This window comes from Pholcus phalangioides, unplaced genomic scaffold (genome assembly GCF_987345545.1).
Source record: "Pholcus phalangioides strain wild (caught in Gottingen) unplaced genomic scaffold, Ppha-v1.0 ptg000032l_1, whole genome shotgun sequence".
In the NCBI taxonomy this organism is placed as follows: domain Eukaryota; kingdom Metazoa; phylum Arthropoda; class Arachnida; order Araneae; family Pholcidae; genus Pholcus; species Pholcus phalangioides.
In genome coordinates this window covers 6,765,294-6,790,690 of record NW_028301622.1, presented here as the reverse complement: position 1 = coordinate 6,790,690, position 25,397 = coordinate 6,765,294, and the positions used below count along the sequence as shown (strand labels likewise).

General features: G+C 35.1%; 1 protein-coding gene across 2 annotated transcripts in view; it reads right to left on the bottom strand.

The window, feature by feature from the left end:
- LOC149066849 (twitchin-like) overlaps nt 1-25,397 on the bottom strand; it is a 303,184-nt gene that overhangs the window by 178,429 nt on the left and 99,358 nt on the right. For both annotated transcript variants that reach the window (XM_089253214.1, XM_089253215.1), the window contains 12 exons: nt 25,057-25,124; nt 21,741-22,091; nt 20,828-20,934; nt 17,624-17,742; nt 17,217-17,453; nt 13,088-13,127; nt 8,491-8,584; nt 5,553-5,823; nt 4,195-4,334; nt 2,640-2,781; nt 907-1,054; nt 679-803 (listed from right to left, as the gene is read on the bottom strand). In XM_089253214.1, coding sequence (XP_089109340.1) covers nt 679-803; nt 907-1,054; nt 2,640-2,781; nt 4,195-4,334; nt 5,553-5,823; nt 8,491-8,584; nt 13,088-13,127; nt 17,217-17,453; nt 17,624-17,742; nt 20,828-20,934; nt 21,741-22,091; nt 25,057-25,124 — 1,842 coding nt within the window. The remainder of the gene's footprint in view (nt 1-678; nt 804-906; nt 1,055-2,639; nt 2,782-4,194; nt 4,335-5,552; nt 5,824-8,490; nt 8,585-13,087; nt 13,128-17,216; nt 17,454-17,623; nt 17,743-20,827; nt 20,935-21,740; nt 22,092-25,056; nt 25,125-25,397) is intronic.

Sequence of the window (25,397 nt, the reverse complement as noted above, 5' to 3'; positions counted from 1 at the left end):
CTATAATAGAACTTTTTGGTAACGGACACCCACTGGACAAAAAATTTACCTGCCCACAAAGAGTGCCTGTTTTAAGAAGTAGTAAAATATATTGAGTTCTGTCTATGTAATTCAGAAAGTGTCAGTCACTGGAGTTGTCTGTAAACAAGAGAGTCTGTTATGGGAGGTTTTACTGTTGAATGATCATGTTTCTCATATGTTACTCATGAGAGAGTAGTGAGGGTACCTTCCTTCGTTTGGTGAAACCTTCTGGGATCAACAGGTAGCATAAAATTTTCCAATTTTAAAGACTTAAACCTTTTTACTTCTACTATAAATTTAGTAATTGGGGAAATACTCCCTTCTGAAAATAAGCTCCAAAAGTCCACCTTGCAGATCTAATTGCTCTATGCTTAAGAAGTAAGAAAAACCATTGTAAAGGGATGCACATATTCAAAATCACATTTTTTGAGAATCATAACAAACAAATTAAACATTCCAAATTGATTGTTAAAGCCAAAAACTGTTGTTGTGCTGGTCAGTTTTATGACTATTTCAGACATTTGTCTTGCACTGAAAAATTTCAAATCATAACTGCAGGTTCCAAAGATTGTAGATTTGCATCAAAAACGAGCAAATAGACAAACATACACAATGAGGAAAAAGGAATGTAACAAATATGTATTCTCATTAACTTACGCTCAACAATCAGTTCACCAGTTGTTGTATCAGCATTTGTTTTGCAAGTATATTCACCCTCATCTGTAAGTTTTGCACTTTTGATAATCAATCTTCGCTTACGACCTTCTTGTGTTATATCGATTCTACAAAAATGAAAATTAGTGTTTCTGGATGAAAAGGAATTTTATGTTCAGATCAAGTATGAAAGATAAGGTTTTGGTTTTGGGAGGGAAAAGGATTACTTACTTTTTATCTTTGGTTTTTACAAGTTCTTTTCCATCTTTGAACCATTTGACTCTTGCATCATATTCATCGACTTCACATTCAAGAACAACTTTTTCCTTCTCCATTACTCTCATGCTTTTCAGTGGCCTCATGAATTGGAACATTTGTTCTGTAAAAAATAAGAGAAAAGTTGGAAAATTTTTGGGTAAATTAACATATGCTTCATTACTTAAATCATTTGTCTTAGTTGATCTGTTCAAATATTGATAATTAGATTGTAATATTTCTGCTTTTAAAACTTTAAAAACTTTAACACAGGTCTTCTCTATTATCCTTGATAAAGCCCCAAAAATGAGTCAATACTATTAATTGAATTGTTCTACTTATGATTTCTATGAATACAATAAAACATGAATATTTTTAGATTTTTTAATACAAATGTTGCAGTACATGTCAGAAGTCTATCGTCTCTGTGAAGTTATTATCTTGTCGGTTAAAGTATCTAGGAAAGATACTTCCTGAATACTATTCTAAGGCACACTTTGGAAAGAAAAGTTATTTATCTCGTCCGGAAATCGAACCTAGGTTTTCTTACGTACCAGGTAAGCTCTAATACACCAGAGGCACTTTTCTTTTCCTTATAACACGTATTAATAGCATGTAGTGACCTCTTAATGCACGGGCCCAAACAGGCTTGGCCCAGGGGGGCTCAAAAAATGAGAAGTAGTTAAATTATTCAAGAATTTGCCACATAGGGCCTCAGAAAAATCACTTGGCTCGGGGGCCCGTGATGCTCTTAAGCCCTGATATCATGGTGAGCTAAGTGGAGATATTTCAGTTTTCCTTAACTACAGTAATAACAACCCCAGGTGGAAACAAGCAGGCTGAGAAAAAAAATCTCTCTTTGAACTTGTCAGTAACTTTTTAAATGACTGATGTCTGAAGTCTAGGCAATGTGTGCAGTGGAAAGGAATTTTTTGCTAAGACATTAGATATTTAACTCACAGTTTATTTTAAATTAGTTTCATTACCTGAGCTATTACTACTTATCTAGTACTACTGAACCACACATGCACTTAATCCACATTCCTCTGTGGAACTTCTAACAAAATAGTACAAGCTGGAATGTGTGTGTACATATTGTGCACCTAACATGAAGTTTGTTTCTGTGTAATGCTTGTTATGTGGAGTATTTTTTTTATATGATTCTCAGAAATAATTGATTTTTCTCCATCAATAATTAATTTCTATCATTGTTCATTAAAACATTAAATATAAACTTTATGGAGGAAAAATGATTAAATTGATTGGATTTCATATTTATAGATGACTGGCTAACCTTTATAATACAGTCGAATCCTGTTATAACAAACTAAAGGAGAGACCGGAGAAATCACTTCATTATAACCAAATTTTGTTATAAAGGATTTCCAGGTTTTTGCATTGTTTCTGTAAACTTGGCGGGGGAATTAGAAAAGCGCTCGTTAAAACGAGATTTTCGCTATAATGGTATTCGTTCAAACAGGATTCAACTGTATTAAGTTCGTCTGATATAAATCCATTCGGTAATAGAAGCTTATGATAACTGATGAGAAAATTGATTTCAATGGATTACAAATATTTATGGATTTGGTTCCCGAGGGTTGCAACAAAAAAGGACTTTGATGATATCATAAAAATTATTTTCATTGTTCGTCAAATAAAAAAGTACCAGAGTGTAGAGGTGAAAAAGTAATTGTAATAGGTTTCCAGACCTGTAGTTATGAGTTTTGTGGTTGTTTTTTCTGTATCATTAATTTTACATGTATATTCCCCTGCATCTTCAAGTCGGCAATCCAAGATCTTCAATGTCTTGTGTCCAAATGTATCAGAATCCAGAATATATCTGTCACTTGACTATGAAAAGAAAAAAAAGTTAACTGACATTATCCAAGATCGATGAGCATATCAATCACATACATATTAAAAATGACTAGATACCAAGCGAAGATGAATTTCGGAAAGAAAATTCACATGCCTCCATGGGAAATCTATAGGTGTCGCTGTGATAAAGTTGTATAATGTCACTACACCTCACATATAAAAATGCAGTTGACACAACTCGCTCTTCACTTTTTTTGCCATACGTACTTGCATCTATTTATACTTACATCTTCTTATACTAGTTTCTAGTTTCAAAACTATTAACAAGACATGTTAAAAAATCTTAGAACTAAAAATAGGTATAAGCAGTCAGATGTACCCCCCCCCCCTCTCAATCCAAGGGGGTGTGCTATTATTAGGTTGCATAATACCTACATTTTCTTCCCTTAAAGCAATGTTTCTCAAAGTGGGCATTATCCCCCTGGTGGGTGATGAAATTATCCGGGGGGGGGGGGAGACAGAAGCTATGGGTATTTTATAGGATTCTATGGGTATGCTTGAGTTGAGGGGCTATGATAGAAACATTTCTTTGAAGAACGAGGGCGATGGAACGAAAAGATCGAGAAACTATTCCTTAGAGCAATGATTCCCAAAGTGTGGGTTGTGACCAAAGTCATTAAAAATATTGGAAGGGCTCAAAAATATCAAGAAGAAGGAGGGCGGGGGTTAAAATTATTGTGGGGTACTAGGTACACTGGGTACTCGCTATAATTGAAAATACTCCTGTAGTTTAAAAATAATTTTTTGTAACAAAGTAAAGGTGGCTGAGCCACAACCATGAAAATGTTATGAATAATCAAAATACTATAACAAATCAACTATAAAATTACTCTTCCTCTAAAAGGAACCTCAAAATATTCTTGCATTAGGCCTGACGTTTGGTAGTTGTGACCCTGTGTTTCATTACCCACTCCGCACCATTACGATGCAAAAGATAGGCATTCCATCTTAACTTGCGACTTTGTTGATGACACAGACTGCAGGATTGAAAGCTAAAAAGTATGTGGCTAGTTTGAAATCTCATAATAAAACAGTTCTGCTAAATAAATATAAAAAATAATTTGATTTTGGTTTTATCGCTAAATTACGAAAACTAAAGTACATTCATTAACAAAAAAAATCAAGAATGACACGGAAAAAAAGACATCATGACCCTATGTAGGGGGTCGTCGATAAAATTTTAATCAAATGGGGGGGGGGGGGGTCATGCTTTGAAAACTTTGGGAACCACAGTCTTAGAGCATAGGTCAGTGCTCTGTAGCGTAATATTACCACACCTCACTCTGACTGCAAGGGAATAGTACTTCGATTACCAGAAAAGTCATGAAACATTTTAAAGCATTGAATTTTGCTGCACAAATTTGTGAGTAACTAAATGACTGTTACCTCAATTTGTTGATTTCCCTTGTACCATTTGACGGGTGCTTTAGAAGAGTTGCAAGTACACTCCATCACAGCTTCTTTTGTAGTGTATTGCTCAACCTTTCCTGGAAGTTTCTTGATGAATTTGAAAACTGGATCTGGGGCTGTTGAGGGAGAAAAAATGTTATTCACTATTTTAATCATTGTTAGTTAAAGATTACCATTGCTTTTTCTTAAACTTATTGACTTCTTATGATGGCTTATTGACCATTTGAGTTGATGATTATTCAACCAAAAACTATTATTCAAAACAGCATCAGCTTTTTAAAAATATTCAAGAATATTTTCTTTTATTTTTTTTAACTTATCCGCTCTGGTGTTATTTGAGACTGGTAGTAATATAACTTTAATTTTAGATGCATGTGCACTCCAGATGATCCACATGGTACACTCCAGAGCAATTCAATGAAAGACAGCTGGTGGTATCAAAAGAAGAATTGTGGGTGGCCTGTTACCAACACAGGCATGCAGTAGGCAGCGATCCAGAAATAGAAGTACTGTTCACAGGTGCAGTCATAGTTAAACCCATTACAGACAAGACAATGAATCTGAATGCATGTGGTCATGGGCAAATCGTTGGAGCCTGACATATGTCTCACTCTATCTTGGAAGTCGCACAGGCACTGGGGTTTTTATGTGACACAATGTCAAGAGTCTATTGTGAGTATATTGATTCCAGTAAAAGAATTCCCACCACGGCCAACTGCAGTGGACAGTAGCATGTGTATAAGTGGCATTCATCAGCTAGCTTGCATGGCCACAATGCAACAAATCACTCGGTAATTAAAAGCTGGTGCGCCACAATGTTTAAGCAGTTGCACCATCTTGAATCATCTTCTCGCTATATGGTACAGAAGCCATCATCTCACGTGAAATCTAATCTCATAAATCTCTAATTTAATTAATCTTCAGTGTACCATCATGAAGATAATTTATGGTACCTAGAATATACTTATGAAAGTACAGTAATCTCTTGTAACCCAAGTTGGGAGCCAGAGAGAAGAAAACACAATATAATGAAAGTGCAATATAACCAATGACTTTATCCAGGTTCTCGTGTTAATTGGCAGTTATAATAGAAGGCATAAAAAATATCAGAATGTGTGTTATAAATGGGGCATGAAATAACTAAGAACTACTCATTCCAAACATCTGAACAGCCTTGAGGCTCAAATTTTGTTGACTATATCAAAAATATTTAGTTTTATGCTGAATTGAAAATATTTTTACACCCTGATAAATGATAATAATTGTTAATATTATTAAATAAATACTAATTTTTAGTTTCAAATGAAAACGAGAATCAAAATTCAAGATTTTACCATCAACTTCCAGGTATGCGGAACTGTTGGCATCAGAACATTGTATCGTGTATCTAGCTTCATCATCCATGGTAGGGCTATTAATTTCGAGAACATGAAGGTCACCTTGGCAAGTAATATGGTACCTTTTCCCCATGAATATCTCTTGTTTATTCTTGAACCACTTGGGCTTGACGTTAGAACGAGAGAAAACAGCTTCAAACCTAACCTTTTTGTCTCTGCCTTCTTTGACATGTTGATCTTGCAAGTTTTTAACAAACACATCAGTTTTCTGGAATATTAAAAAAAAGTCTTCCATGAATACATCTTGATCCTTATAGCTAAAAGGTAATATAATTATATACTAAAAAGTAAACTGCTTGCTTTTAGAGCTATTCAACAATTCACTGAATAAGGTGCTAAGCGAGATGCACAGGTTGTGATCCCTAATTATATATATTCCCCCACACCAAATCAAATCCACCAGAGCGAGTGAACTCAACCCAATAAAATTGATGCTGACTTCTAGTCCGCAAGTTATAAAACCCATTTGCTCACCAATAAGGTGTTAAGTGAGATGACACTCCGATGGATATTTTATATTTCACAATAAAATTCTCATTTCGTTTTTTTCCCTTCTGTATCCTGTGTATATAACGTGATCATCACATATTCTCAAGAGATCAACATGATCCGTCCAGGAAATTTGTTAGTATTACGTTAGTAGAAATCCATGCCCGAACTGGGATTTGAAGGCCTGCACAGTAAGAAGCTAGTTCCCTAACCACTTGACTGCCAGGAAGCAAATATGACAAGACACACAATATATACATATTATATGACAATATACACTTGTCATATAATATGACAAATGTAAGATAACAGATGAGATGGCATGGGCCCCCCCCCCCTCCAATTGCTTTAAAATGTACCTCCATCCTAATATGTGCACATTCATCCACATCTTAGCGAAACCCAGAAACTTTTCTCCAACTCATAACCCCAGCTCGTCTGAAATCACCAATAAATTTGTTAATCACGACAGTACCCAATTGTCCGGGGAAAATATGTAAAAATTTTGTACGTTTTTTTTGACACAAAATGAAGTGTTCTGGACTCTGGTACAAAGCTAGGCTAGAAGAGATCTCACAAAGGGGATAAGTCCAGTGGCAAAGTTCTGGCGTTCATTCAGCTATTCAACAATTTTTATGCGAGGAGTTGAAAAAATCAACAGTTTCAATAATTTTTCATCATAAAAGCAGATTTCAGAAACATTTTTGGCTGATTATTCTAAAATTGGTTTAAAAATCATGGTCAAACCGGATATATGAGACCTGCCAACCTTCAGAAAGTAAAATCCAGTAATTTCATAACAAAAATCCTGAAAATTACTTACTAATTGACTATTTTGAAGAAATGTCAAATTTTTAAACGATGGTTGGTTGAATTTGTAATATTTACAGAACATATAAGTCTATGCAGTGATACCTCGGCTACCAAATTTTTCAGCTACCAAAGAATTTTTTTCTTTCATGATTTTTCTGCTTTAGCTAACAAAAATTTTAGTTTTTATGGATGCAAGTGCAACTATAAAATAACAGTGTTATGAGCTGAATTTTCACTTCAGTCATCATCAGAATTATTGTCACTTGAGCACGATTAACTCACCACCTCAGAGTATTTTTGCAGACATAACTTCACCTCTCTTTCTGAAATTTTTTGCACCATTTCATGTAAAACGAAAGCTTCACCTAATAGAAAATGCATTGAAAAAAAAGAACTTATGTTCTCAGAGCATGTGTTCTTTCAGTGCAAGACTTTTCAGTGTATCAAACTAAACAGTCTGAACATTTTAGGAGCTTATATCTTTCATTTGCATATATCAGACGAGCTGACCAAATCACAAATAAATAGGGGACACCTACGAACTCAACTGGGTTGTGTACACACCAGCTTTAGCAGACTTTTGTAGACGTTGGTTGTGTACATAGTGTAAAAGGAAAAGGTCTCATTTTCCTACAAATTCTCATTTATCCAATTTTGAAGCGGTTCATTTTAACCCAGGGTCAGATTTATCTTTTTTATAGTGTTCTTTGGCATTTAAAAAACTTGTATGTAAATTTTGGACAGTTACCTGGAATGATTAAAACAATTTTCTATAGAAACCTATGTTTCTTCTATCAAACATGATTCTGGAAAGAGTCATCTTTGTTAGTCTCCTCCTAACCAGATCATGGCCCGCCGCTTTATCTCAATGAAGGGATTTTAGAAGGTGGTCGAAGACCTGGGCCATGCTGGGAAATCTTTGTTAGGCGAGGTATCACTGTATATTGTTGTTTTTTTCAATAAAACCATTTTCTAATTGCAGAAGCCTTTTTGTTTTCTGGCCAATACCAATTTTTAGCAATAAATTGGGAGGTTTCTTCACATTCTCATAGGATCCTGTGCCTACAGTAGTCCAGATATTGCAAGAGCTGTTTTTCATGAAATTCAAATTTAAATATCAAGAAGAGGGAGGGGAATTGCTTTATAAAGAAAAACTGCAAGAATTGAAAACTAAAAGTTAAAAAAAAGAAGAAACATTTTATATCTTATTTTTTCATGCTGGCAGCAATAATTGAAAACTATCAATACTAATTTATAATCTCCAAGTCCTGTATAGTTTGTGTGAAATCCAACACTGCTGGCCTGAATTTGGGAACTCAGCAACTCCTCAGGGGGTTGCAGCTAGGAAGAGCAGGTGAGTCTGGTGCTCTGGACCAGAGGGTGAGCAAAAAAATTGACCCTTTTTTTATCTTTCCCTTCAGCATTACACCAGGCCCCTCCTCCAAAAAAAAATATGTGCTTCCCCTGGCTGACCAAGCATCTAGTTGTGGGCCCTGCCCCTGATGTATTCTTCTTTGTATCTAAAAAATTATTTTATGTAACACATTTCATTCTAATAAAAAAAACCACATACCTTCAAATCACTTACGGATGGTCGCCTTTCTGGTTCAGCTGGTTTCAAACCCCAATCAGGGTCTTCACCTCCTCTTCCCCACTTTGCATATTGCCTGTGTGTGAAAATAAAATATAATTAACAAAATTCAATTTCCATTGAAAATCACAGTAACATAATTTAAAACAACTGAAATACTTTATGAACAATATGGAACTTAAAATATGATTAGAAGTTAAATTTTTTATATTAGTACTCAGTGACAGCTCATCACAGAAAATTCTGGGTGCCAAAATCATTTTGCATTTTATTATGATAAGGGCGGGGCCTGATTATTGCATGGGCAAGTATGACATTAACCCATGCTTTTCGCGCAACTTGATTGGGGGGGGGAGACAATATATATATATATATATATATATATATATATATATAATATGATTTCACTGACTAACCAAACATCTTTGCCTTCAGTTACACAGCCCTCCCCATCAAAACCGGGTCATGGACATAGGCATAATGATATCAGAAATATTGGGAGGGCTCAAACCCAATATTTCTATAGATATTACAGAGATGGTAGCGAATATTGAGGGAGGTGGAACTTGAATCCATAGACTTAATTTATAGCCCCACAAGTTCATGTCTTATAGACCTGAATGTGGGTAATCAATTATTTTTGTCAACCAAACTGTACTTTAAACATTATCCGCACAAAGTACAGATGAGACTGGATATAAAGTGAAGATAATTTCAGAAAGAAAAGTCATGTCACATTCCCCACAGAGGAATATGATTTTTCTTTCCCAAATTATCTTTGCTTTACACACAGTATGTGTGTGTGTGTGTCATCTGTACTTCATATAGTTAGCGGAGAGGTTTATTGTTTTTTTTGCATTGCCATCTGGGGCTAAATTTGTTATGAGGTGTTGCTGAGTGAGGAGGCTGTCTATTGCGCAGTCCAGTTCAGCCCAAGGAACATATTGTTCTTTATAAAACTTTATAGCACACACATTCTGGGTTAGAATATGTCTGTCCCATGTAGCTTCATGGTAGAGCACTTGCTCGGATAGTGAGAGAGGTTGGTGGTTCATTTTCCCACAGAGGAATGAGACTTTTCTCTCCAAATATATCTTTGCTTTGTATCCAGTCATCTCTATTTCATATGACTAATGGAGAGATTCATCATTTTGATTATCTGTGCTGTACAGAAATGACAATGCTCTATCAACACAATATTGGCATGAATAATTTGTGCAGTGAGCCCAACTGATATTTTCTAACATTAAAAGTCATTGTTTAACTTCAGCTTGTCATGCAATCGTTTATTGTCAGTTCTGATAATTCCTAGTCTTCTTTCTATTATATTCTAATTCAAAAGTTTAGCTGGCAGCATAAGTATCCTTGGGCGTTTTTTCCCGAACATCCAGAGAAATGGTATACTAACATGTTTAGCCAACCATCCCCCTTTCTCTCTTACCATGTTCTAACTACCAAGGCTCTTTGGTGCTTGACCTTTGTGCACCATTTTGCATATGGGATGACCATATTACCTGTATTTTATGGGAAGCACTTCTTTTAAATTAGCACTTTCAAAAAAAAAATTTCACCAAATTCATTTTTTTTTAAAAATGAAGCTGATGCTTGTTTTTACGAACTTGCACTGACTAGATAATTAGTTTGTAAAACTGGAAGTACCTAAATAGAGAGATGAAAAAAAAATGCTGGAAATAAAAAATGAGTTGGTCATTCAAATTTATTGATGATTTTCATAAAAATTGCTTAGTTTTGTTTGGTTCATCGCAACATTTTGGTAAACATAAGATTCCACAGAATTAACGTTGGATAACATTTTGAGAAAATTTTGCTCGGGATGGTGGAACCTAGCTGGAATCACTTGCCATAGGAACAAACGTTTGCAATCTTGGATTAGAGGACTCAATGCAATTTTTTGAATCCCATACTCTTTGACAATTTGTCTTTGTGTGAGAGAGAGAATGCACACACATTAATTTCTTTCAAAATATTTTTTTTTCATCCACTGTCCAGCACAATCTTTTCTGTTTTGTTGACATTGCAAAGAGGAAAGTAGACAAACAGCAGTTAGCCAAAATAAAATTTGATTGACTCTAGACTCAGAATGGCTTTATCAATGGTATCATACCATTTCTCAAACTACCAGTTTATCCAATCATAATGTACAAAGAATGAATTGAGTTGCCAACGCATCTTCATTTCAAGGTCACCTCTGCCAACAACCAAACCCTCCTTCCTAGCAGTTTTCACAGAACACATGCATGTTGGTGATGACAAATTTGTGATCACTCCCCCCCCCCCCCCTTCACTCAAAGACATGTAGAATACCCGAATTTAAGTTTATTTTTGATTAAAACGAACCTGGAGGGGGTGGAAAATTAAAATAACCAAAAAAAGGGGGGGGGGGAAAGAAAAACGAAGTTCATAAAATATAGAGTTGATATAAATCTGAGGTTGTAAAATAGAGCGAACTTCAACATTAGCTCTATGGTATGCTGCTCATGACAGAGGACCAATTCATAAAAAAAGAGTGTGTTCGTAAATTAGTAGTTCATAAAATTAAGCATCGACTGTAATTCCGTTTTATTGAGTTGGTATCAAATTCATTTGACGAATTAAATTAATGAATTAGAACTTTTTTGTGAGTGCCCCATTGTGCCTTCTTTAAGCTCCTATTGGGAATGAATACTTAAGTTCCCCTATATAATCACCTCTCAGATATTTTCACAAGAATGATTTTAACATTCTATCATAGAAAGGATCAGTATTTATTTATTTCTTGGTTTCTACTAAGGTCAACACACCATCTAGCTTCCTAGCAAGCCAAATTAGAGCAAACTGCAATGGAAACAGAGACGAAAATGTCCAAAGGAATCACATTTTTTCAGGTGAAAAAAAGAAAAATGAAGGAATGCAGGCTTCCATGCATTGTGCAAAAAACAGGGGTTCTTAACCTTTTGTGTTTCATATACCCTTTAACTTTATAAGATGAAAGCCAGTGTGTTCCTGTGCCAGTATTGTGCCAACTAAAACTATGGATACATATTCAGTGGGGAGGAAATAATTTTCTTGGTTGCTTAGAGACAACTGACACCAAAGCCTGAGTTTCGATTGTAATTATAACAGAACCTTAATTAGCTGGGGGGGGGGGTGAAGTAAATCCAGAGTCAGCTCAAGTGTCTAGGACCTTAGTCAATAGAGACGATCCCCAAAACGTTAAAAAGTAACAGTCTGTGAATCATCGATAAATTTATTTTGTCTGATAATAGCTTTTCTTCATACCTACCAAGCTGTCAAACTTCCCATAGGTCACTTTCTGAATTTGTCAACCATGAATAACTAGTTACCATAAAGTTTTCAGAATCCATTAGAAGTTAAGAATCCATTCCCCATACAGAGATTTAACAGGTGATAGTGCTGCATATTAGCTATGCATATCAATTGTGCTATATTTTTTAAAAATTTCTGATCTTAAAAACAAGCAACATAAAAGGTAGAAATTTTTTCACTTTCAAGTCCAGCATAAAGTGGGCCTGGGAGGGATTAATGGGGGAGGGGTTGTTGAAAGAGGCTCAGTTAATCAGTTTCCCTGTACTATGACACTCTGGCTGCCCCCCAGTTTTCCTTGGGTAACCAAAGTGATCACTTAGTCACCACTGAAGACATACACATCCACAATAGTTGTAAACTAAACTAGGGCTGGGCAAATCTCCAAAAATTTACATGCCAGAATCAATATTTTGTATGATAGCATCAGGCATGTGGTTGAAAAAAATACATCTCCAGTCAAAATTTTTACATGCCCCAAGCATGTTGGGCAAATGTTTGGATCGATTTCACCTGTACAAAGAAAACTGTAGGCTCTGTAGCAAGAAAACTTTTAAAAAAGGGAAAGGTCGTTGTATGTGTTAGGTGCTGCACAATGTTATAGCTGCAGAGGCTCACCAGATTCGAAAACTGAGAAAGAAGGATGCTTGCTCATGCACCCTTGATAACACCATTTTTCCTAATTTCCACAACATATGGCATCACTATACTAATAAAAAAACTGCTGCTCCAATAATTTTCTCAACTGTACTGAAACACAAGCTCTTTTTCGGACTGTCTCTTCATATTATCCTGGAGCAAGCTGGGCCATGGTTGAAATAGCATCTGCCCTGCTTAGAGGTAAGACATTCTTGTATTCTCTGAATTTCAACAGTGATTGGTCAAAGCGCATAGAAATGTGTGTGTGGGGAAAGGGAAACAGGAAATATATGTTTCAGAGTGAAAAAAATATCCTCAGGGAAAAAAGGAAAAGTAGTTCTGGAAACCTGAAAAGGAGGACAAAAGGTAAAATTTTCTAAAACATAGGCGGACACTTAAAATGACATAAAAAAGAAGGATGTCTGCTAACCTTAAGCTACCGAAACGAAAAACTAATTATTAAAACAGTATATGTTACAGCTTATCACCTGGAAACCATTGTAGCGACTAAATAGTAATTTGTGATCCTTAGAATAAATAAATTTAACAACTGTTGTTTCAGTTACAAACAAACCAACTAACAACTCAATGAATAAAAAAAAACTAGAAAATTCACCTGTGTTTCAACATAGCTCTGAAATCCATTCCGCTTTCATCTGAAATATAGATATGTTTCAATTGAAATGATAAAATGTTTTTTCAAACAAAAACATTGTAACAAAACAAAAGAAATTATTCAAATTTATTCTAGTGCGAGAAATATAGAGCTTCATTCTAAAACACTTTCTTGATTACTTTATTGTAAGTAGAATTGCGATTTTAATTTTAAAAGTGAAATTTATGGAATACACAAGAAGACATTTTGCATCAAATAACATCTCTACCCTCATATTCATAGCTATAAAATAAGTTGATACTCTTCTTTATTTCTCAAACTGATTTACGGGCTTGAAACGTTTTTTTTCAAAGCTCTATGAGGATCTGTTTCACTAGTCTTGAGATGGATAAAAAGAAGGGTTAAAGTTACGACTGCTAAACTACAAAGCATAAAACTTTGTTACTAAGAAGGAAAGACTTTTTCTGGTTACTATGCTGAGGTGACCTCAGAAAGAAAAGTCTACTAGTCTCCGCCGGGAATTGAACACTGTCCTCTTTCACTCTAAGCAAGCCTGCTATCCATATACACCACAATAGACAACTATTTCTGCTTTGTTTATGCTCAATAGCGTGACGTGCTAAAGTAGAGAGGCATAGGCCCCCCCCCCCACAACTTCAGCAAATGACCCTCAGTAGCAAGATTGAGATGATTTTTGATTTTTTTTTCTCAGTCTAGTGTATGAAGGGAAAGACTTTTTTCCTGGATTTTATGCCGAGATGGACTTGGAAAGAAAACTTTACTAGCTTCTACCAGTAATCGAACCCAGTCTTCTTGAAATCTGGGCATAACACCACAGGACAAGGCCATCATTTCAACGGGAAGAGAGTACTCTAAGAACATGTACTCAATGTATGCATATATATATATATATATATAAAATTTCACAGAGTATTTTTCAATTCCGACCCCCCCCCCCCCTCCAAATGACGGGCCTACCACAGGAGACATCACCATTCTTTCCTTATTTAGGTTCAAGCATGATGTGCTGAAGTATAGGCACGTTCACCCCCCCCCCCAACTTCGACAAATGGTCCCTCGACTGAGGTGATTTTTGATTTTTTTTCCTTAGCCCAATGTATGAAGAGTAAAGCAACCAACTTTTTTCTCTCATCCCAACTTCATACATTGGGCTGAGAGAAAAAAAATCACAAATCATCTCAATCTCACTTTGCATTTTCAGTTCTTGCATTCTCTTATCTTCACCCCCATTTGCTATTTTTTGTTCATTTTCAAACACAATAAAAATATTTAGATGTTTTTATTGATCATTCTAGAAAATTACATCTGATGTTTTTGTAGTTGCCTGTATCAGTATCAATAACAACATGGAAATGACAGTGAAAAAACACAGCTATTTTAACCCATTTGTATCTGTAAGTGGAATAATTCACAAACAATGAGTGTTTGCTATAGCAGAGAGCAGAATAATCTACATGTGCAGCACCCCCTAAAACCTGTTTACGCATTGATGCACAGTGATACAGGTAGTAAATTTAGAGGGAGATATATAAAAAGGTAAAGGGTGATATAATTTTCTCTTTATCTGTTTTAAAATATATATCATCTGTTCGCTGGTAAAAAGTTATAATACTACAGTGCGCCTCAAAAGTTTAGGCACAACACTAATTTTGAGACTTAAGGGGTGTCACGACCCCTGAAATCGAATTTTCAAGAATACCTTTAAAAAAATTTCATTCAATTGCAAATGAAACACTAAAAATTTTGTGTCAATTGGTTAATTTGTTTTTCCATAATAAAAGAAAGAAATAATGAATTACAGTGTAAACGTATACAAGAAAAAACACTTTGAATGTGATTTTCTCAAATTGCAGTTTTTGAGTTCATCTGTAAGATTAAAAACAAACTAATGGCCCAAAACTTTTCCAGAAGTGTTTATTCGATATGTGTTAGTAAAATGGACCTCGAACTTGGATATCTGATCATTTGTTAGAATTTTATGAATTTTTAAAGTTTGAAAAAATATATGTAAATTTCAAAAACTATATTCAACATTTTTTTAAAAAATACTTCCCATTAGTCAATTGCTAAATCTGAAGTTAATTTTACTAATAAATGTTGAGTAAACATTTTTGCAAAATTTCAGAATTTTTGGGGCAGTAGTTTTTTAAATCTTACAGATGAGCTCAAAAGCTGCAATTTGAAAAAATCATGTTCAAAGTGTTTTTCTTGTATACATTTACACTATAATTCATTATTTTTCTTTTATTATGAAAAAATAAATTAACCAATTGACACAAAATTTTTTGCATTTTATTTATTGAATGAAATATTTTTGAAGTCATTTTTGAAAATTCAATTTCAAGGGTCGTGACACCCCTTAAGTTAGTTAATGTAAATTGTGGTGCTTTACACATTTTTTGCAGGATTTCTGGGACAAATGAATAACACATAACCAAAACAAAGCAGAAATCTTGAATATTTGCTACACTATAGGGCAAGCAATGAAAATACATGCCACAAAAATTTGGGCACAAATTTAAAAAAAAATTCAGAAATCATGAAATTTGTTTAGTAACTTCGCTATTGCTTTTTATTCATCAAATACATATATTTTCATCGAAAGTACAAGGATTTATAATTATTCTCGACAAATCAAACCACACTTTTTCAATTGCATTTTTCAGCACCGAAATTGGAAAATTTTGTTTTCCTCTGCTATGTATGACATATGTAAGGGTACCACATCGGTTTTCTATGGTGTGGAGGTTCGGACTGGAGGTGGGCCAATCCAGAACTGAGATGTTTTTAGCTCCGAACCACTTTTTTCATTGACTTTGATCATGAACGAAAGCATGATCAGCTGAAAATTCCAGCTTGAAACACCAAATATTTCGCCAAAATGATAATAAATGGTTTTCAAGTGTTGCTTGGTGCATTTTTGAATCCTGACTACCATTTAAGAATGCCAATGAGGTTTATCCATCAGAATCGAACATTCCTTCCCATACCATCACTGAACCTCACTGTGTACTGAATAAATTCATGGATCTTTCTTAGATCATGCCAGTAATAAGAATAATCATCTAGGTCATCTATAAATTCCACTTCTTTTCATCGTTGAAGAGTATAAACAACCATTCACCTGAATACAACTCATGGTCTCAAGTCCAGTTAAACTGCATAAATAATTTTATTCATTTTCATGTAACCGACTTTTTGGATTTGCCTACGCACAGTTTCTCTCAAAATATGAAACTCTCCCTTCTATGTTTTATTTCACTCTAGCAGAGTAATTTTGTTGCAAAGCAAGTCCTAGTATTTACCTTTCGTCATGTTAGCTGATCATTCGGGGTATTTTATATCTTGATTTCGGTTTATATGTTCACCACATGCTAGCACTCTATACATGCCTTGTTCAAATCAATTTAATTCAATAGAAATGTTAGAAACAGGTTTATTGACCTCAGTACCCATATCTACAATACTTCTTTGTTCGAGGACTGAGTGGATTTTGGCATGTGGTGCTTGTCTCACGAAAACATTCAAGGGTTCATGTAGCAACAATGAGAAACACCCCTTAGCTACGTAAATCTGTGTGTAGCTTATTGAAATTCGTATTTTGAATCTGCACCCATACTTTTGAAGCATGTAAAATTCAATTTTTTTAATTTTTTCTTTGAAGTTTTGGTTTTTATGAAACCATCACACATCTCATACATTCTAGAACACCTGATTTCTGATCTTGGATAAAATTATTAACAAAATCTATCAATTAGTTTTAATTTTATTAAAGAATGTGCTGTGTGACTAAACTCTTGTGGAGCAGAGATGAGATGACTTTTCTTTCCGAGTTCGCCGCGGCATAATATCCAGAAAATAACTATTTCCTCAATATATTGGGCTGAGAAAAAAGTTGTCTCAAAAAACATTTGTTGTTAAAATTTCATGCCTTAATTCAGATTTGAAGCAATATGATTTCCACTCTCAGAAAGAAAAAAAAGAAAGGCTTGTGCATGGTATTGTGATATTTTCGTAAACTTATGTAAAGAAATTATGCTTCATGGAATTCAAAACTTGGTGCACAAAAAACAAAGAAAACATCAATGTACTTTTTTCTTCTGCTCACCTGATACAAAGAGACTCATGCTGACACTGTCTTCTCCCAACTTATTATATGCTACTATCTTATATTTGCCTTCATCTGCTGATTTTGCCTTCCTGATACAGAAATAAACAGTGTTAGTTTCACCATCAGTAACGACTTTGTATCGTCCACCTTCATATATTTCTGTATCCCCTTTATAGAAGCGAAATTCTGGCTCTGGGTTACCTTCAACTTGCACACACAGATATGCAGTGGAACCTGAAAAATAGTCAACAAATTAGTTTGTATTTTACATAGCTAAATACAATTTTATTTATTGGGAAAAAAAACTGATGTCCAGAATTTCCTATTTTTATTCATAATTGAAACTTTATACAGTTGATAACATTTGTTGATAAGCATGTAAAAAATAACATAAATAAATTAACCTTCAATAGCGGTTACATTCTCTTGGTAATCCACTATTGTTGGTGGACACTCTTCATCTTCAGGTATCTTCCTCAATGGCGTTGATGGCTTATCAATCCTCTCTTCAATTTCAGAAACACTATTAAATGAAAATTCAATTGTCTTTCAACATTACATATTTATTTTTCAACAAAATCCTACAGTAATACTCTTTCAATCAGTATTCATCAAACATTCAGTACATTCATATGAAAATCTATGTAAGTGTAACTTCCATAAATAGATAATGTTGGGACTGTAAGCACAATATCTCCTCAAGCAGTTCATTTACTTAACCAGTAATGCAAAATACAGTAAAATTGTTCCAATAAATTAACTTGTAATGTAATTAACTATTGCAATATTGTGCAAACATGGGTCTTCTACTCGTACATGTAAATATTTACTTAAAATACACTGTTTACAAGTTTTGTGAAAAACAGTAGGCAAGACACAATAGAAAGATTCAGTATCCCCTTACAGATGGCAGTTGGTGTTGTGCTTAAGATTTTAGAAGAATTAAGACTGAAAACAAGTATTTATTTAAGTGATTCCATCCACTATAGTACATTTTAGGAAATTAGAATTTACATTTGTGAGATGTACTCTCCTCCTATGCAATACAACTTTTGTTGATTGAGTAGAATTTCAATCAGACATAGGCAGTTTGTTTCAAAATTTAGGCAAAGAATGAAAATTTGATTTCCTATAAAACTCATAACATAACTGAGAAGTATTTTGAATTTAAAAAAAACTATAAGAATATACATAACAAATATCAGATTAGAAAAAAAATTATGATCAACTGCACTCAGCTCATGAAAAATGTGGAAATAAGGTATTTCAAAAGAGGCACAAAGTCATTTTATGACATTATTTCTTTATTATTTAATATAAATTCTTAGCCAAAATCACGATGTGAAAGGCCACATACAATGACTGTGACTACAGGGAAATGGATTGTAAGAAAAACATCTAGTCAGAAAATGTCTCTGCATCAGGTAAAAAGTTACCTAGATCACACAAAAAACAATCAACAATTCATTCTCGAATCAGAGATGTCAGCCATGTCATTGTGAAGAAAATGGCTTGCCTGAATATATATCCAGTTTTGAATAGGACAACTTCATTTTTTTAGGGCTGGGAATCGATTAAAATTTTTAAGTGGTCAATCAAAAAATTTAATTAATTATTCAAACTGATCAACTGATCTAATTTTAATCAAATATTTTCAAATGCTATTCATTCATAGCAAAGGTAACTATGTACAGTTGAATCCCATTATAACAGACTTCAAGAGACCAGAGAAATTTTGTTCACTTCGTTATAACGAAATTTCGGTATAAAGGAATCCTAGGTTTTAGCATTATTCCTATGTAAACTTATCTGGTGGGTTTAGAGAAGTGTTCGTTATAACGAAATTTCGGTATAAAGGAATCCCAGGTTTTAGCATTATTCCTATGTAAACTTATCTGGGGGGTTTAGAGAAGTGTTCATTAAAACGAGATTTTCGCTATAACGGTATTAGTTTAAATGGGATTGACTGTAACATTAATTGATGCTATAAAAGCATATTCCATTCATTTCACGCTTCTATCCACTAATGAATGTAAACGGCACCAACGACAACTGACGAGAATCACTAAACGTGACAGACGTGCAACCCTTCCGCAAATTGCTACAGATTTCGATGCTGGGCCATTAACAAGTGTCAGCGTGCGAACCATTCAACGAAACATCATCGATATGAGCTTTTGGAGCCGAAGGCCCACTCGTGCACCCTTGATGACTGCACCACACAAAGCTTTACACCTCGCCTGGGCCTGACAACACCGACATTGGACTGTTGAGGACTGAAAACACGTTGTCTGGTCTGACGAGTCTTGGTTCCAATTGCTTCGAGCTGATGGACGTGTACGGGTATGGAGACAAATTCATGAATCCATGGACCCTACATGCCAACAGGGGACTGTTCAAGCTGGTGGAGGCTCTGTGATCGTATGAGGCATGTGCAGTTGGCATGATATGGGACCCCTGATACATCTAGATACGACTCTGACAGGTGACAGGTACGTAAGCATCCTGTCTGATCACCAGCACCCATTCATGTCCATTGTGCATTCCGACGGACTTGGACGATTTCAGCAGGACAATGCGACACCCCACACGTCCAGAATTGCTACAAAGTGGCTCCAGGAACACTCTTCTGACTTGAGACACTTCTGCTGGCCACCTAAATCCCCAGACATGAACATTATTGAACATATGTAGGATGCCTTGCAACGTGCTGTTCAGAAGAGATCCACCCCCTCTTTCTCCTACGGATTTATGGACATCCCTGCAGGATTCATGGTGTCAATTACCTCCAGCACCACTTCAGACATTAGTTGAGTCCATGCCACGTCGTGTTGCAGCACTTCTGCGGGCTCGCGGGGGCCCTACACAATATTAGGCAGGTCACCAGTTTTTTTGGCTCTTCTGTGTATTCTACAATGTGAATATTTTAAAGCTAATATTGTGTCTTTTTTAAATTCAATCAGGGATTGAAATAAATGAATGATAGCAGCCACCATGGCCTGATGAGAAAAGAATGAACAGAAATTTTTTTCCAACAAGAGAGGGTTATAATACTTATATAATCTGCAGGGTGATATTAAAAACTTATGGTGGGAAAAAAGTTTAGTAAAATTTGTTTCAAAATGGGCAATAAGATAACTTTATACAAAAAAAAATGTAATGAAAATCAAAATCCTGATAACTGTAAACGATCATTTTTTTCATGCTATAATATGCATCAGTGATTCCCAACGTGGGTGTTAGGAATCACCTCCCCCAACGAAGCCTTGGGGGCAATGGAATGTTTTGGGGGGGGGGGGCAGTAGAAGTTATGGGTATAACATAGGATCCCATGGGTTAGATTGCATTGGGGGGCGATGGGACAAAAAAGGTTGGGAAACTATGATGTACATCACGTTTTTTTTATTGCAAAAGTGATAACAATACCCAGATAATAAAATTTTTTGTGATGTGATGTGGCATTACTGTGGTTAGTTGAAGTACAAAGTAATAATTCACAATACTCTAGTGAAATCCCAAAAATAATTTTTTCAACATTCCTACATGTGTGAATGAATAATCATGTGATAAGTTAGCTTAAAATCAAATCTATATTGACCACTTCATACCTAGCACGTCGCATATCAGTGCTTGATCTCCTCTTTTGTCGCACTTCAAGAACTTCTCCTGGACGTAGCTTCTTGATGTTTCCCTTTTCATCTAGTAAGACTCCTTTCTACAAGATAATAGAAAAATGCTAGTCATATATTCAGTTTAATTTTTAAAATAATCAAATGAAAAAAATCTGCACGAGAATCTCACGTGAACAAATGGAATATCTAGGTTGTTCAATCTCTATGCTGCAGGAATAGTGTGGAAATACACACTCCTTCCCACTTTACCCTAACTTAATTTTCTTTTCTTCCAAATTATGAGCATCGCCCATCATACTAAAGGGGATGTTCTAAGATTCCAGGGGCATCACGGGGAGTAGGGAAAGGTAATAAACTGTCTTTGTCCTACCCAAATAATCTAAACCAACGTCCCACCCAACTTTATTTTTTTAGATGGCCGAATCTCTATTGAGTTCCCCCCCCCCCACTACAAGCTACCTGCTTCTTGCAACTTCATCCCACAATCAGTCATTCTACAGAACCGGTTTTGAGGAAAAGGAAAGTGTTCCATTTTCTGTGATGGATTTTCTTTCCTTCACAAACGGAAGCATTCATTTTCTGTGACAGATTTCTTTCCCTCCCAAAATTTCATTCTTATGTCCCTAAAGAAGTTTCACTTCAAAAATATTGAAAATCTACTACATAATAAACCATTCTTAATAATGCCTCAAAACTATATATATTTTTGATGTTTTCATAGGTTTTTTGCTCCCATTCAATTCACACACAAAACATAGTAAAACTGCATTAGCTTATTATGAGTGATACTGATGTGTCATTTTTATATAATAGCTAGTTTGTATCAAACTACCAAGATAAAATAATTTTTTATGTACATCCAATGAGAGTGATTAAAGAATTAAATTACCTCATCAGCTATTAAAGTAATTGATCCTCTTCTTGCAGGAGGTGCAAATGTTAGTAGGTTGCCAGAGCTGCGGCGACTTCCTGGTGCAGAAGGCTCGAGGCTGTCACGCCTTGATTGCGGCTCAGGTGTTGCTTCCTTCACAATCGTGACAGGTCCACTAGATTTCCTTTCCATTCCTCTCTCAGGTCTTTCTTCATCAAATGAAATTTCAGGTACATCTTTGACTTCACCATTTTGAGTACTTTCATCTGGTTCTTCGTCAGCTGCCTTGCCAGGCACTTTCTTTTTCTTCTTCACCATTTTTTTCTCAGGTTTTGGTTTTGGTGCTGGTGCTTCAGGTTCAAATATAGGCTGCAGGTAAATATAAATAATACATTCTCAGTTCTGGAAAGAACATTGGTATAAAAAACAATGCAAATCGTAACATGCTTCTGGAGAGTGTGTGTGAATTCAGAATTATGAAGATATGAGTTTAAAGATTTTAAACCATGAGTTGATACACAGGATAATCGAAAATATTTAGTTCAGAGTACAGTCGTCCCTCCATATTCGCAGGGGTTACGATCCAGGGGTGACTGCGAGTAACTCAAACCCTAAAATTTTTTTTTAGGAATCTCATTTTTATATATCTGCTTTGTGTGGAAAAAATAAAAGGGCAGCAAGGGTTCCAGTAAATCAAGGTGATGCTTTCTGGAAAGAACAACATAGTTAGTCATTTCTTTTAAATCCCATTTAATTTGTTAGAGTATAGTAACAATACTTCCTTCACCAATTTTTCTACATATGAAAAAAAATGTACCACAGATGGGTCTATTTCATGGAAACAAACAATTCATTGCCAATTTAAACTTAGGAAGCCTTTGCTATGTTGCCCATAATTAACTTGCCTTCTAATTCTCAGGATTTTGAAATGAAATAATGACGGCTATAGTGTACAAATTATGCAATACATAACTTGCATACCCTTTTTATTGCACCCACAGAAAAACAGTATACTACTTTCTACTTAAGAGATGTGGATCCCGGTTCTATTTAGTAGTAGGCTTAGCTACAGCAATGGCTGATCGAATTTTACGTTCTTATTTCTTTATGTATTTTTATTGTAGACCAGTGGTTCTCAAACTTTTATCAACCGCAGCTTCTTTGCCCAATTCATGGCTCATCTGTGGCTCCCCAGAATAGTTCAGTATATGTTTTCACTCACAAAAAAAAATCATCAAAGCATAAATAGATACACAAATCAATACCTACAGCATGCAGCGATGCCCCTGAAAAAGGTAGGCGATGCCCCTAGGAACTGTGATGCACACATTCAGAAACATTGCTGCAATGATGCCATAATAATGGGAAACTGCAGCAATGATGCCATAATAATGGGAAACTGCAGCAATGATGCCATAATAATGGGAAACTGCAGCAATGATGCCATAATAATGGGAAACTGCAGCAATGATGCCATAATAATGGGAAACTGCAGCAATGATGCCATAATAATGGGAAACTGCAGCAATGATGCCATAATAATGGGAAACTGCAGCAATGAAGCTAACCATTGTCAATATTTCAAATTTTCCTTGTAAGTTTTTCACTTTTAGAAATATTTAAACAACAGTCTTGTATAAATATTTTTCAGAAGCACCTGATAAACCTTTAAGAGGGAGAGAGATTTTTTTAAACGTTTATTTAACATGTACAACTTATATTTTGTTCTGATATGAGAAATAGTACCACAACAGTGTTTTTCAAAAAACTGGGAGAAAGACCGCAAGTATGTGAACACCGTGAATATGAAATCCGCGAATAGTGATGGCTGGCTGTACTCTTCTAAAAAGTGAAATTTTAAAAATAAAATAAAGTCTATTTTAAAAAAAGTCATCCAACGGTATTTAACTACAATGACTTAACCGTACACGCACTGCACCCTCACACACTCCTTCGCGGAATTTCTGAAGAATCAGTACAGGGCGGAATTTGTGTTCTCAGTGCATATGCGATCGTTTTGTGTTCTGAGTATATATGAGATCATTTTGTGTTCTTGTTGGTGCTGCCATCTGCCTTCTATATTTTGAAGTATGGTAAACGCTGGACTTTTCCTGTCTTGTAAGTATCATGCAGTAGGTCTGCCAACTCTCTCAGCAGAGACACAGCATTTTCCTAAACTTTAATTCATGCATGTGTGCAATATTAGTCTATTGTAATAGTATAGTTTACATATATGGAGTAGTAATGATCCTTTGCCTGACATAAATCAAAGAAGGTACCAATCATAAAAGCAAATAACAAGTGAAAAACTACATGAATTCCTAACACGTTTTGACATACTATGGGTGCCATCTTCAGAAGGTAAATATAACTTCCTCCCCCCAACACATTGACTAAGGACTCTACTTGGCTTGATTCACTCCATTGGCGTACGCAAAGAGGGGGGAGGGTGGTGTTCTAACCACCCATCCTCTTGAGCCAAGATTGTAGTGTTATTTGGCAGGAAAAAACGTAAACCTCCCCTCCCTGTTCTGTGTACGTGTATGATTCACTCAATGGCTGATCTTCACTCCTGGTTGCTCAGCATAAAAGAATTATGTTCATTCAAGTCAGATTCCTTTGTCAGAATAAAGCAGAGTCACTACGTCTGAAGCAACCTTGTGATTGTTTGCTTGCAAAATGGAGCTATTTGATTTGTCTATTCAAATTTCCTGAAAATTTGTGTTCAAATAGACCAATCAAATAGTCTCATTTAGCAAGCAACCAATCAGACCTTTTCTCCAGACTTATATGCAGGCATTCACTTCATTTTGACAATGTTTCTGACTTGAAAATGGCACCCATAGAATGTCCAAATATGTTAGGAATCTGTGCCTTTTTTTGTGTTATTTGATTGGTTATATATATATATATATATATATATATATATATATATATATATATATATATATATATATATCATTAATTCCTTCCTTGATTGGTGGTTTTCCAATATTTCACTTTTGATACTCACATGACCACACAGTTTCAATTACAGTTAGTGAATTTAGTAAAAAAAAAAAAAGAGTTCTTGTCCACTTTCTAAGTTATGCCTTCCCTCCCCCATGGAGCCAGGCTCTGCAGTCCACAATTTTTTATGAGCCCCTTCTATAGTGAATTTATAGTATTAAAAAATATTAATTATCAGGTCCCAGGTACCCTTGGGGGAAACATGGGAAGAAGGGGTTATAAGGGATAGGGGTGGCCAAAATTTTTTTTAATTTAAGTTTCTTTTTAATTGATTAATTTTATTCTAGATAAAATCACAAAAAAAAAAAAAAAAATCAGAACTGACCATAGGTTCCAGTTCTGCAGCTTTTGATCTTTCAATCATTTCTAACTTTGGAATCTTCATTCCTGGTTCTACAAGAAGAAAAACAAACAGTAGGAATATTAATTGCACAACACAGAGTTTATATATCTCAAGCAATATTATCAAAGTTTAACGATAAAGCAATTGCAACATTAATGAAAACGAATAGAAATGTATATAGATGAGCTATATTATAGCTCTAAAAGGAGCTGTAAGGTTCAGAACAATTTCTACTTTCAAGAACTTAAGCTACTGCACCAAAAAGTATATGTAAGGATGAATCTCCCTCTTCATTTTTGTTGCAATTACAGGTTTTTGATTAG